At 45.3% G+C, this 11879-nt stretch overlaps 1 protein-coding gene across 2 annotated transcripts in view; it reads left to right on the plus strand.

The window, feature by feature from the left end:
- DCC (DCC netrin 1 receptor) overlaps positions 1-10304 on the plus strand; it is a 347209-nt gene extending 336905 nt beyond the window's left edge. For both annotated transcript variants that reach the window (XM_068665177.1, XM_068665176.1), the window contains 2 exons: positions 5213-5355; positions 5968-10304. In XM_068665177.1, the coding sequence (XP_068521278.1) occupies positions 5213-5355; positions 5968-6057 (233 nt within the window). In that variant the 3' untranslated portion in view covers positions 6058-10304. The remainder of the gene's footprint in view (positions 1-5212; positions 5356-5967) is intronic.
- Positions 10305-11879: the final 1575 nt, after the last annotated feature.

The raw sequence follows: 11879 nt of genomic DNA on the forward strand, positions 1-11879 counted from the left end.
AAAAAAAGACATACAGGCATCATTATTCAGTTCTGGGGGATTTGGCCATGAGGGTAGGAATAAATATTAAAAAGGCCATGCTCCCGGTGTTGGGTCATGGCTTTAGCAAAATCTGAAGCTAAAATTTGCCATTTTTCTTCTTTTTCCCCCCTAATTTTTTACTTGATCCCCATCAATCTGCACTCTTTGCATTAAGCCCTTCCTATTGATATTTTATAGGAGATCTCACCTTTTCGTCACGGCTTGGTGAGCAGGCACTCGAGGTTCCTAACACTTATTCGGAAGGCGTGAGACTACATCCATGATCTTTCCAATCCCCACTGAGGCTGCTCTCACTCCTCGCTGCTAATCATGTGCACAGCCATCGAAGGGATTTGTCTCAGTCCCCTTTCAGGTTAAATAGAAAATATTTGATGGAGTGCCGAGCTCATTGCGTTATAGACACGACATAAATCCCGCAAATGGACGGGAAAGATTTTTATTTTTTTCCCCCACTCACAAATGAAAATTCCTTTTAGGTCTTTCTGATCAGCTGCACTTTAAACGCACCTGAATTAGGATGGCATTTTTTTTTTCCGCAGAAGCAAGTGATGGAAAACGCTGCCTCCGAAGTGGTGGTTTTGCTATGGTGTCACCGTGCTGTAACTTCGACCTTTTCAAGCTCCTTTGCCTTTTGTGAGACTATAAAAGTGCTATTTTTTTTTTCTATTGCTACTTCACCAAAAAAAAAAAAAGTATAGCTGAAAATCCAAATTCTCATCACTTTATCTTTGCCTACTTGGGAAAAAAAATAAATAAATATCCGAGATTATGCACTCTCTAGCACACTGTACAGTAAACACAGCCTATAGATTCATGGAAAATATGGGAATGACTAATTTTTGCACGTTTTATTCTGAAATCTTAGTGCTTTTTTGTACTCTCAACTTCCAGATTCAAAAGCAAATCACTTTTATTCCTTCAGCCTTCATCTCCCACCCCTTCGATTCTCGAATGCTTTGTCCTCCGTGTTGTTTTCCATGAAAACAAGCTCTCTCCATTCAAGTGACAAAGAAGCGTCATAAAAGGGTCAGCCCTGTCTATTAGAGGAACCTGGCCCCGGTGCAGGGAAGTTTAATTAGCCCAGGGATAACTCCAGGCACCGGAGTTGTCTCATTAAAATTGACAGGGCAACTGGAAGGTGTAAAGTGAAGTCAGGATGGAGGTGCTGGTCTGGGTAAGCAAAGTAATTCCCCTTTGGTAAAAATGTCCCATTTCAATGGAACACGGCACTGAATTCCCTAAAAAAAAATAAAAAATATAAAAAAAATTAATGTAAATCCCCCAAAAATACTTCTTCCAGCCAATGAGTCTGTTTTGCCCTAACAGTTATTTATCCCATGTATTATTTCTAGCAAATAAATTAAAAAAAACAACCACGAAGAGCATTTGAGAAGACAAAAGAGCGTTATACCAAATCCCTGCCGTGTTTCCACGTATCTGAGCAGCCTGTGGTGGTTTTGTCTTGAAATGCCCTTTCCACAATCACAGTTTATGGACCTGTTTTGAAGGCCTGGCACGTAAAAAGGTGTGAAATTCATCAGTGCTACTTCAAAAACCTCCCCAGTAGGCAGTCCCACTACTTGGTACTGTATTTTTGCGAGTGATTAAATGACTCCTTTCTCTTTCTGTGTTTTATTTCCCCTTTCGCTTTATTTCTCCTGCTCGCAAAGATTCCTAAATTAAACTTTGTCTCTTTTTAGAACAATTTCCCTCGCGGAATGAGCCGAGCCTCTATTGATTATCACCTCAAAAGTCATTTGCAGAAACTCAATTTCGTGATGAAAAATATTTTTTTTTTCCCCGGCTATAATGTAAAACAGCAAAGGCTTCATATTTTTCATACAGTTACATACTTTATTCTCCTGAGAGGTGCCGTGTTACTTAAATGGGAGCTCTCTGTCACGGAGAAACAAGCAAGCCCCGTTGTACATGTTGGTCTCATCTTTCTGTTTCAACTTCTAAGTCATTTAAACTGACACTTTTTTATAGGTGGAAAGGTGCCGGTTAGAAAAAAACATGGTAAAGGTATGAAACGTGGGAGCAAGAAAAGATTATCCTTATTTAATTACATGTCTGACCTCACCTCCTGATTTCTGATTTTTGACTTTTATGGTCCCGTTGTACAGGACACGTCTTGGCACTCTTCGTTCTCCAAAAATCCTCAGTTTTTACGAAATTAAAGTTCTATCTGCACCCCAATATATACCCAGGATGGACAACAGCAGGGTAGAAAAAGACTAGAACAGGATTTAGAGGTTTTGCAAAAGGTCTTTAAGCCATTTGTTGAATAGCCCCAGAAATGCCTAAAAAGTGGCTCCTCCTTATAAATAAAAACGTGAGCAGGAGCAGGGAGTTTAGGCAGTCTGGAAACCACTGGCGAAACATAAACTCTTCTGGAAGATGGAGTTCAGGTGTGCTGGCCGTGAGAGAAACAAAGGCTGGCTGTGATCAAGGGCTGAAAAAGAGATTTTCGTCTCTTCTTTCCTTTTGGCCACTTTGAAATCCCTGTTGTTGTGCTGGCATCTGATAAGAGTTTTGGCATTTGGGATGGAAGCCTCATGAGGACAAAGGGCGTTAAGGATTGACAGGAGTGCAGAGCCACACAAAAAGGGGTGAGTTCGCAGAGAATTATTGCCGTGAGATACCAAAAGAAATTGCTACGCTCCATTTTCAGCTGCCTCTGTAGACCGAGTGATCTTCAGCTGCAGATCTCCAGATCTTAGCCAAATACCTTGCCTGACCCAAAATATTGTTTGCTTTGCTGAAAAACCTAGAGCAATAAAAACAACCCATTTTAGCGATGGATGATCATCTCCACGAGGAACACGTCGGCACGGTGAGCTCGATCCAAATCTCTTCTCTCATACCTCTGAAGATCGCAGTTGGTTTCTCCGAGGCACTTGCAAGCTTGTGTTGAGAGCTGTGCAGGCTTTTCCCTCATTTCTTGCGATCAGCGGCAGCAGAATTTGCAGCAAAGCTTCCCATTCTTCTCTTTCAGCGAGATGACTCATTCTCGGATAATTTTAGACTCCTAATGAATGGGTGGCTGCTCCGTGCCAGCCTTGGAAGCTCACTGTGCAGCCAAAAAAAAGAGCGAGAGGATCTTCTGAAAGGCAATTCATCCAGGCCCCTTGCTGGGGAAGGTCACCAGAGCAGAAGCTTGGCAGAAAGGTCTGTGCAGTTCTCCTCGTGTTATTACAGCTCCAGCTGTATTTCTGACCTTCTATAGTAATAGATATCATAATCACACGCCCATTTTATGTACCAAACTATGTTTTGGTACATAAAATATACATAAAACGCATAAACAAGTTATTCTCCTAAATGAAGATCTTGAGGAACTCCACCCGTAGTCACCTTTAACTCCATCATCTTGAGGAACTCCACCAGCACTCATCTTTAATTCCAACCCTTTTCCATTATGCCCGATTTCTTGCCATCTCTCCATAAAGTAGCTCCTTTCGATTTCTGCATTCATCTTCATTTTCTTAACCTCTCATTGAGGGAATGCCAAGCAGCCCTCCCAAGGTATCGCTATCAAGAGGATGGATGCTCTCTTGGGGTTATTTCATGTCCATCGTCGTACCTCTTGGCCTGACGTCCACAAATAAATAGGTTTAACAATCTGCCTCTTTTGGGCTGACTCTTCTAATCATGAATTAGAAACGCTGCTGTAAAACACTTGCTGGAGAACTTGAACTACCCGGCTCCGCACAAGGCAAATCGTCTCTGCGTCATTTTAGTGACAAACATCACGATTCACCTGTTGCTTTTGCGAGCTAAAGGGCAAAGAGACGCCCAAACCGAACGCATTCATCATTCTTACGGCTTCTCATTAGCAAGATCCAGGAGGGAACATCTGCCTTTGTGCAGAAAAAGAGGGTCTTTAAGTCCAATTACTGCAAATAACGAGTCGCAGATGAGAAACGTGGCTTTTACCCTGCTTACTCGGAGATAGAGAAGTTTGAAGGGCCAGCTATTACGTGTTGTTTTTTTTTTTTTTTAGCGATTAAACTGGAGCTGGAAGAGGTGAGTGTATCTCGGTGGTGATCTCTTTTAGCTCATATTAAGCTTTCACACTTTCCTAGCTCCAGCTAGGAAATTATCGGAGATTCTCAGCCTGAAAGAAATGGTTTGTGAGTCCCTCCGTGCTCCTGCCCTTGTTTGCTGGGGCTCTCCATGAACAAGCCGTCGGCAGCTCGATTTAGGGAGGCATTTGGCCCTCTCTTCTGCTCCACGGTGCTTTGGCTGCCTTAAACTAATTAAGAAAAGCACAATTATTTGAAACAGAGGCAGATTAATCTGCAGCTCTTGTCTCCTGGCTACTCGCTTGGGCTGGAAGGAGCAGAAGGCTGGCACGGCCGCGGTGATTTGTTGGGATCTGGGGAGCCTCCACCTGCTGGGGGAATTCTCCAGGTAGCTCCAGTCCTGGCTCAGAAGCTTTGCTTTAATGACCTGTTAATGATCTATAAGAAAACAGAGATCATCAGGCAGGAGGAAGGGAAAACAAACGGGTTTTTTTAATTTGGGATTGATGGGAAGGTGGTTCGGTGTTGTACGGCGGCTGGGTGCTTCCAGAGGCAGGGCGCAGAGCCAGCTGAAATGGCCACAGCAAGAGAAAAATTGCAATATTTCATAAATAAATTAAGGAAATATTCAATTACAAACAGAATACAACAGAAAAAGGGCAAAGAAATAGAATACAAGAGAGTTCAGTAGAAAAAGGACAGGGAACTGGCTGAAGATCACGGTGGAGGTGATATTAAGAAAAAAGCTGTCATATTAGGGTTTGTTATTTATGATTTTTTTGTTCCTTCTTTTAAGCCGTAACTTTAGGAGGAGCAGGCATGCTTGAAATGTCCCCATATTCAGCCTTAAATCCACGATGCGTTGTTTGAATACCCCATCTCACTTGGGTTTTGCAAGGTGACTTGAAGAATCCCTTCCCGTCAGTAAAAAAATCTCTTTTGATTTTGCTTTTTCTCCTCCCGAGCTGGAATAAAAAGTCAGAAATAAACTTTTTTTTCAGAGATGAACTACATTTTTTTTCAAGCTTGCTCCATGACCTGCCTGGAGGCCAGCGCTTGCCCCGAGGGATTTCGAAGCAAAACTTGTCCCCTTTTTCATAGCGATATCTTCTTAACGTGCCTTTTTGTTTTCCTCCCTTCAGGGCCTAACCTTCCCAAGGCTCAGGTTAAAACAGCATCCCTCGGCTTGGCAGGGAAAGCGAGGTCCCCCCTGCTGCCCGTCTCGGTGCCCACGGCCCCGGAGGTTTCGGAGGAGGGCCACAAGCAGACGGAAGACTCCTCAAACGTAAGCAGCACCTTGGAGAGCCAGCCTGATGGCCAAGCTCATCGCCATCCAGCCGTGTTCCCTAATCCCCTATCCACACGTTAATTTTTCAGTAATAGTGAAAAATTCACCTCGGGCAGCAGGCTGCGGCTGAGAGCTATTAGGAGGGCTGTAAAAAGTTGTGGCGAGCCAGTAAAACTTTTTTTTCGGGGACTTTAATGGACTTTGGAGCGTGTGATAAAGGGGAGAAGTGCTTAAATTCCCGGCTAATAGCAGCCACGGGACAGCTCGCACAGCCTTCTCCTGAGCTGCTGGAGATAGGAGAGGGAAAGGGGGGGAGAACGGCGATAAGGGGAGGAAATAATTTTGGCAGGAAGAAGGAGGATGCAGTAATACCCGATAATGGTGAGAAAAAAAAATAACCCCGAAGAAGCAGATAAGTGAAACGGAAAAGATGGGGAAATGAGAATAATCTTTTCGCTCCTATTAGGGCTCTCCGAGAGAAAGGTCTCGCCTGATCCAGGAGATGAAACAGTGCAAAAAAAAAAGGAATAAGGGGAAAAAAACCCACAATATTCTAAATATATGTTGTGTATCACTCCCCCTTATTTTTGTGTGTTTGCGCACCTGCAGGTTTACGAACAGGACGATCTGAGCGAACAGATGGCCAGTTTGGAGGGGCTGATGAAGCAGCTCAACGCTATCACGGGCTCAGCCTTCTAGGAGCTGGCGAGGGGACAGGTAACGACCCAGGAGCACTGCAGCATACCAGGATTTCACGCACACCACCCGCCTACATGACCCCATAACATCGTCGCCTTCCCGGTTACCGCTCCTTCAGCGCCAGGAAGGTTCCTGCAAAGTCCTCGGAGGAAAGATAAAAAAGAAGAAGAAGAAGAAAAAAAAATAGTGATGGAAGTGTTACAGAACTGTAGAGCTGGCATCTCGAAGTGATGAAAGCGTGGCAAGACGACCGAGGCCATCACTGCGGAGTCGCAGCTGATGCCGCTGGATCGCTCGTTTTCGTCTCCTAGTCTTCGTAGAGCCCGAGTTGTCCTGACTAACTCCTGTTTTACTCCGTAGAGGTCCGTAGCTTTTTCCTATAGCTCTAGTCTTACCTCACGCCCGGCTGGTTTGAAGCGTAGCCCGTGCCATTAAGCAGGCAGCGTTGTAGCTCACTCGTCTGTTTCCCTACGTAATTACTGACTACAGAAAGACCCCGCAGCAAACGACCACGCCACCACGCCAAAACGTCGGAGCTTTTCCCAACAGCACAAACGAGAAGGCAAAACGCTCGTTTATTTTGGCACTGCGGCCCCTCGTCTCGCACGAGCTGCTGGAAAAACGCAGCCACTTTAGCAAGCCTTTGGAAACCGACCGAGGAATTGGGAAGGTTTCCCCAAAACCACCTTTCCTGCTTGAGATGGGCTCCGGGAGCAAAGCAAGCGAGGAGCAGGCCACGGGGAAGTCTTCGGCGATCCCCTCTCCCTCTGGTCCCCGTGCTTCTCGGGCTGCTTATTGACAACGGGCTGAATTGAGTAAATTTTGTGTGCACACATTTGCTTGCTAAATTTTCGGCTGCATTCAGAGCTAATCCCTGTTTATGCAGCTGAATCACCAAAAGGGAGCCGATTTGCATATTTATCAGTTAGGAGGCTGCAAAACCCAATAAGAGAGTTTCAGATGAATTATTCCATTCAGCTCTGCCTTTGATTTCAAGCTTGAGTGGGTCATAATTTTAAAAGAGCATGGAAAGGATAGGATCTTTACAACCTAATAGCTCCTTTTATTAGGTGGGTAATTAAATGTGAATCTCCGAATAAAATATTTTGAGTAAAATGGCACTGCAACAGAAGTAATAATTCAGATTATTTCCTACGGCCCCGTGCTGTAAAGGAAAATCAGATGTCAAGGAGGCATTCGAATGCTTCATTAGGAACTCCAGTTGTGTTTGTGACAAAAAGCTCCTTAAAAACGCCTTGTTATTCAATTTGCTAAGATTTTAAGGAAATCTTTCTGGGGAGTACGGAAATCCCGTTCGTACGGGCAGCTGAGCTTTCCAGCTCTGAGATTTGTTGCCAAAAAGACTGGAGTGAAAAGAAACGGCACAAATCTTCCGTGCTGAAAACCCACCTATGGAATCACTACCTCCATTTTTACTCAGAGAAAAGAGGGCTTAATGCAGCTTTTGAGAGGCTCCCCTTCGATATTTGCTGAGATTGACGTTGTCTGAAGTGGGAACGTGAGGCCGGATCTGACTCTCCCTGATCCTTTAGGAAATACCTGCTACCCTGGGCTTGCAGCGGGCTATCTGGGAGCAGAAACAGCCCCCGGGACTTAAATCATGGGACATTAATCCCCAAGTTTGGTGTCTAACAATCCCGAACTGCCTGGTGAGCCACCAGTGGGTTTGCAAACCGGGTTTGGTTTGGTTTGGACACAACCATTGCAGTGTCCAGGCGCTTTCTTTAAACACTTTGGTATCAATCATCCTTTCTGTTTAGTTCAGGCAGCGGCACCAAAGCCCCTCAAAGTCTGCAGGTTGATCTGGAGCTGCTGACGGTTCGAAGCATATCAATTTCCAGACTTGGCCCGTTTAAATCAACAAACTCCATGCCAAAAGTGGTCTTCGTGTGCGCCGCCCCTGGGAAGGGACAACCCGATCAGCTCAGCCCGAGCAAGGCTCAACAACTCCTCTCCCCTCATTTTTTTTTAAATAAATGAGCAAGAAATTTCAAACTAAGTTCCGCATATCTCGGTAAAACTAGATTATCCCATATACAAACATCAATGTTCAGAAATTGTGTTTTTCTTTGCCTGTTTCAGCAGAGCCCTTGACCTCCCCTGAGCTCCATGACCCTAAAGGTGGGTGGTAGTCATCCCAAGGAGCCTTGGAGATGGTCCCAAGCATTTTTGAAGATGATTTTTAGGATGATTTTCATAGGATGCCTAAGGGCTGAGAAGCTAATTAGCAAATAGCTCATCCTACACTTGAACTACGTTACTTGCAAGCCCCAAATGAGTGTTTTAACACAAAACTCTTGCGTTGTATTTTGCTGATGCTCTGTTTATTTGCAGTGAGCTCGGCTTTGGCTTTCGACACGTTCCTCAGCTGTCAGAATCCTTACAGCCCGTGACTGTCTCAGCCGTGGCCACTCCCAGAGCAATGCAATGAGAAATCTGGCAAGGCTTGACAGGCTCGTGAAGCTCAACGGGAGCAGGGGAGATCATTAGCTAATTAGTGCAATGGGGCTGCCGTGAACAGGTGAAAAACAAATGAGTTAGCAGGCAAAAAAGATTTTTTTTTTTTTTTTTATTTTGGTCCTCCTAGACCTAAAATTTGGAGCAATATCAATGGCTCCAAAGGCTCAGGGCTCCCCAGCTCCGTGTATTTGTCTGCCAACTGCTTCGGTGTTCACTTCTGGTTGAGAAGTTTCAGCCCCTTTGTGAAGCTGTTTATTTTTTTTGGCAGGGGAAGGCTGATGTTCTTGCGTGTCACGTTGGTTACATCACGATTCGGGGCTGGCCATCGGGTGTCCCTTCTCAGGGACCAAGCACACGGCTTGGGCTTTACCCCAGGGGCATTCAGAAGCACCCTTGGTACAAAAAGTGCAGGTGTTGGCAGGGTCAAAGCCAGCAGCATCACCCAGTTGGGCATTAAATCCACAAATAGGTGCAGGGAAGGGAAGAGCTCTGCAAGCAGGGCGAACAGCAAGCAGAAGGTGGCCGAGCTGCAACCCCTCGATCTCATTCCTGGAATGGATACCTTGGAAACTGGAGGAACCAAACTTCTTTATTTATTTTTTTCTCATTTTTAAGCAATCAAAGCCACTTCATTGGTGATCAGCGATCGCTTTTCCCTTCAGCTTTTCCCTTCATCTTCGTTTCCCCATTAGCTACTAAGTGTCCTGGTGTCGAACTGGATTCCCGGAGGTTCCACGACCTGTTTTTTTTTCAACTTCTCAGAGAAAAAAAAAAAAAAAAGCATCGAACGCATCCTCATCCTGATCTTTGTTGGCTGGAGAACACGACACAGCCCCCACGTCACGAGGTGGCACAAGCCCACGGGCTCCGCCGTATGCTGTAGACGTCCTCGGAGGAGCGAGGAAGCAAGGCCGGCAGAAGGAACGATGCTGTTTTTATTATTGTAAAATAGACCTGGCGATTCCTACATTTGCGAGTTGCCACCACGTTGGGGACGGGGCGGTTTGGGGCGGGGAGGGGCGGGGAGGGAGGGTGGACCTTTTTATAAGTAATATTTAATTTATTATTTCGAATGTTTTCTTTGGGATAATTTATGGGACGAGGGATACCTGGCTGGAAAACCTAAAGCAGGCTGTTAAAGCTGCAGTGTGCCCACGGCCCCGCGTGCCGGGCTCTGGCACCGCGTCGCTCACCCCGAGCTGGAGCCATCGGGAGGGTTGAGCATCGTCACCGTGGCTGTCATGCACACCCGAACTCCTAACTTAATTAGCTGGGAAGCCCAGCCTGCTAATTAAATGCTCTGACACTGGTGAAACTCGCCGTTTAAAGGGCTTCGCAAGGTAATTCAAAACTTCTTAGCAAACTAGTGATTTGTTTCTCTGATAGAAATGGGTAATACTACAGCTTTAACTAGCCTTAGTTTAAAAAAAAAAAAAAAAAAGAGAAGAAAAACTCTTGTTGTTACAAAAGGCCTAAAGACGGCATTTTGAGCCTATAAACAGTTTCTTTAAATTGTCAGACTCTAGCATTGTTAACCAAATTAGAATAGTGACTGCAATATTTAAGTGTAAATCTTGTTCTATGAGAAAGGGAACTTGCTTACGGTTTAAAAAAAAAGACTGTTTCTACACACAATCTTGTATACTACTACATGAAGAAAAAGGGGGTTTTGTAATGCACTGTAGAACAGTCTCATAATTCATTTTTTATAGAAATGTTATTCCAATGGTGCATTTTTTTGTTTAATAAATAAAGTTTTGATACAATTTCCCTCTCTTGGTCTGGTCCATTGCCTAGCAAGCCCCGGGCATCGGTGCCCACACCGCAGGGCAATGCCACAGCCCCCTGCCTCTGCTGGATCCTTCCCTGCTTCATTGCTGCCTCCTGAGCCATGTGTAAATGCAGTTTGGAGCTTGGGGACAATTTCCACGTCCCCGAGCTGCCTGTGATGGGCTTCCAAGACGCCCTTCCAGCTGGGTCATTTCGCAAGCTATTTTCCAGCCGTAATGAGCAGCTGGGTTTGGGATTTGTTTCTGCACCCCCACCGCCCATCGCACCCAGTTCCTGCTGCTGTTTCCCAGCTGGTTGCTCCACGCCAGAAGCGCCAGCACCAGCTATCCCCCGGTGCCCTGCCCCTCACAGGCATCGTGGCTTAGTATTAAAGTAATCGCAGGACACAACCAGCCTTTAAAGCTATCCGAAATGCTGCTAGGTGACACCAAAAGCGACATGAGCAACCTCATAACACATCATTGTCAAGCTCTAAGTGCTCAACAAGTGGATTTTCACGGCTATCCCTGCTCTGCTTCAAATCCCTCGTGGGCATCTGGTTGTTTGATGGCATTTAGAAAGCTCCCAGCCTGGGCAGCAAGAGGCAGGGAGAGCTTCTCGCAAGCATTTTGGTCTGGGTTTTATGGATGTGTCATTAGAGGGGCTTCTACTGACAAGTTAGAGTTTTATTATGTAAGGTTTCCTGTCGAAGAGGCACCTAGAGAAGCGATTTAATCGCTTCCTGAGCAAGAAGTTAAACCTTGGAGGAAACCCACCACAGTAAACAGGTTTTTGTGTGGCAGGGGCATCGGTCTGCTGCCGCCAGCAGAATGAGTTCCCCTGCATGAAAACTGGAAATGGGAAATCGGGTTTTTGTAAGGCAAATCGGACCGGCCCCAGCCAGAAGAGGCGCTGACCCAAAATGCTTCCCTGAGGCAACGCCGCGAGCAGGCCTCGGTGAGGCCTAGCAGGGAAAGGACATTTTTATGTACTTCATGCCAACAGCCCTCATTTGGACACTAATAGGTGGCTTCCCCTTTGATTAGGGGAAGCAGGGATAAGTCCTTGTTCTGAGGAAACTTTTTTATTTGCTTTGAACCCGACGCCCACCGCTCGCTGCAGGCCCTGCGTGCGTCAGGAGCACTGTTTGTGTTCATGGCAAACTCCCTGGTGCACCCGTGTTTCTTCCTTCACACAAAGCTTTTCTTTCTAATTCTTTTCTTTCTTTTCTAATTTGCAGAATTAACGGTAATGTTGTGATATTTTGTGTCTGAGCGCCATCATTCTCAACTTTCCAGGCTGTATAACCAAACGAGATTCAGTGAAAGAAATTTCTCTTCTTCCGCTGCTCTTTGCACTTTCAAGGCCTTGTCCAAAGAAAATAAGCACATTTTATGGGGACACAGATTTTATTTCTAAAATTTAATACTACTTTATGAACACTGAAGCCCTTTTTATGTTCTTGGCACAAGTATTTTTAATATGAAACTACATTTTTTTCTCAACTACAAGCAGTGGCAGGTAACAAATCATCACATCAACGAGTGGAGAGATTTTTGTGTCTGAAGACT

The sequence above is a fragment of the Anas acuta genome, chromosome W (assembly GCF_963932015.1).
Source record: "Anas acuta chromosome W, bAnaAcu1.1, whole genome shotgun sequence".
Taxonomy (NCBI): Eukaryota; Metazoa; Chordata; class Aves; order Anseriformes; family Anatidae; genus Anas; species Anas acuta.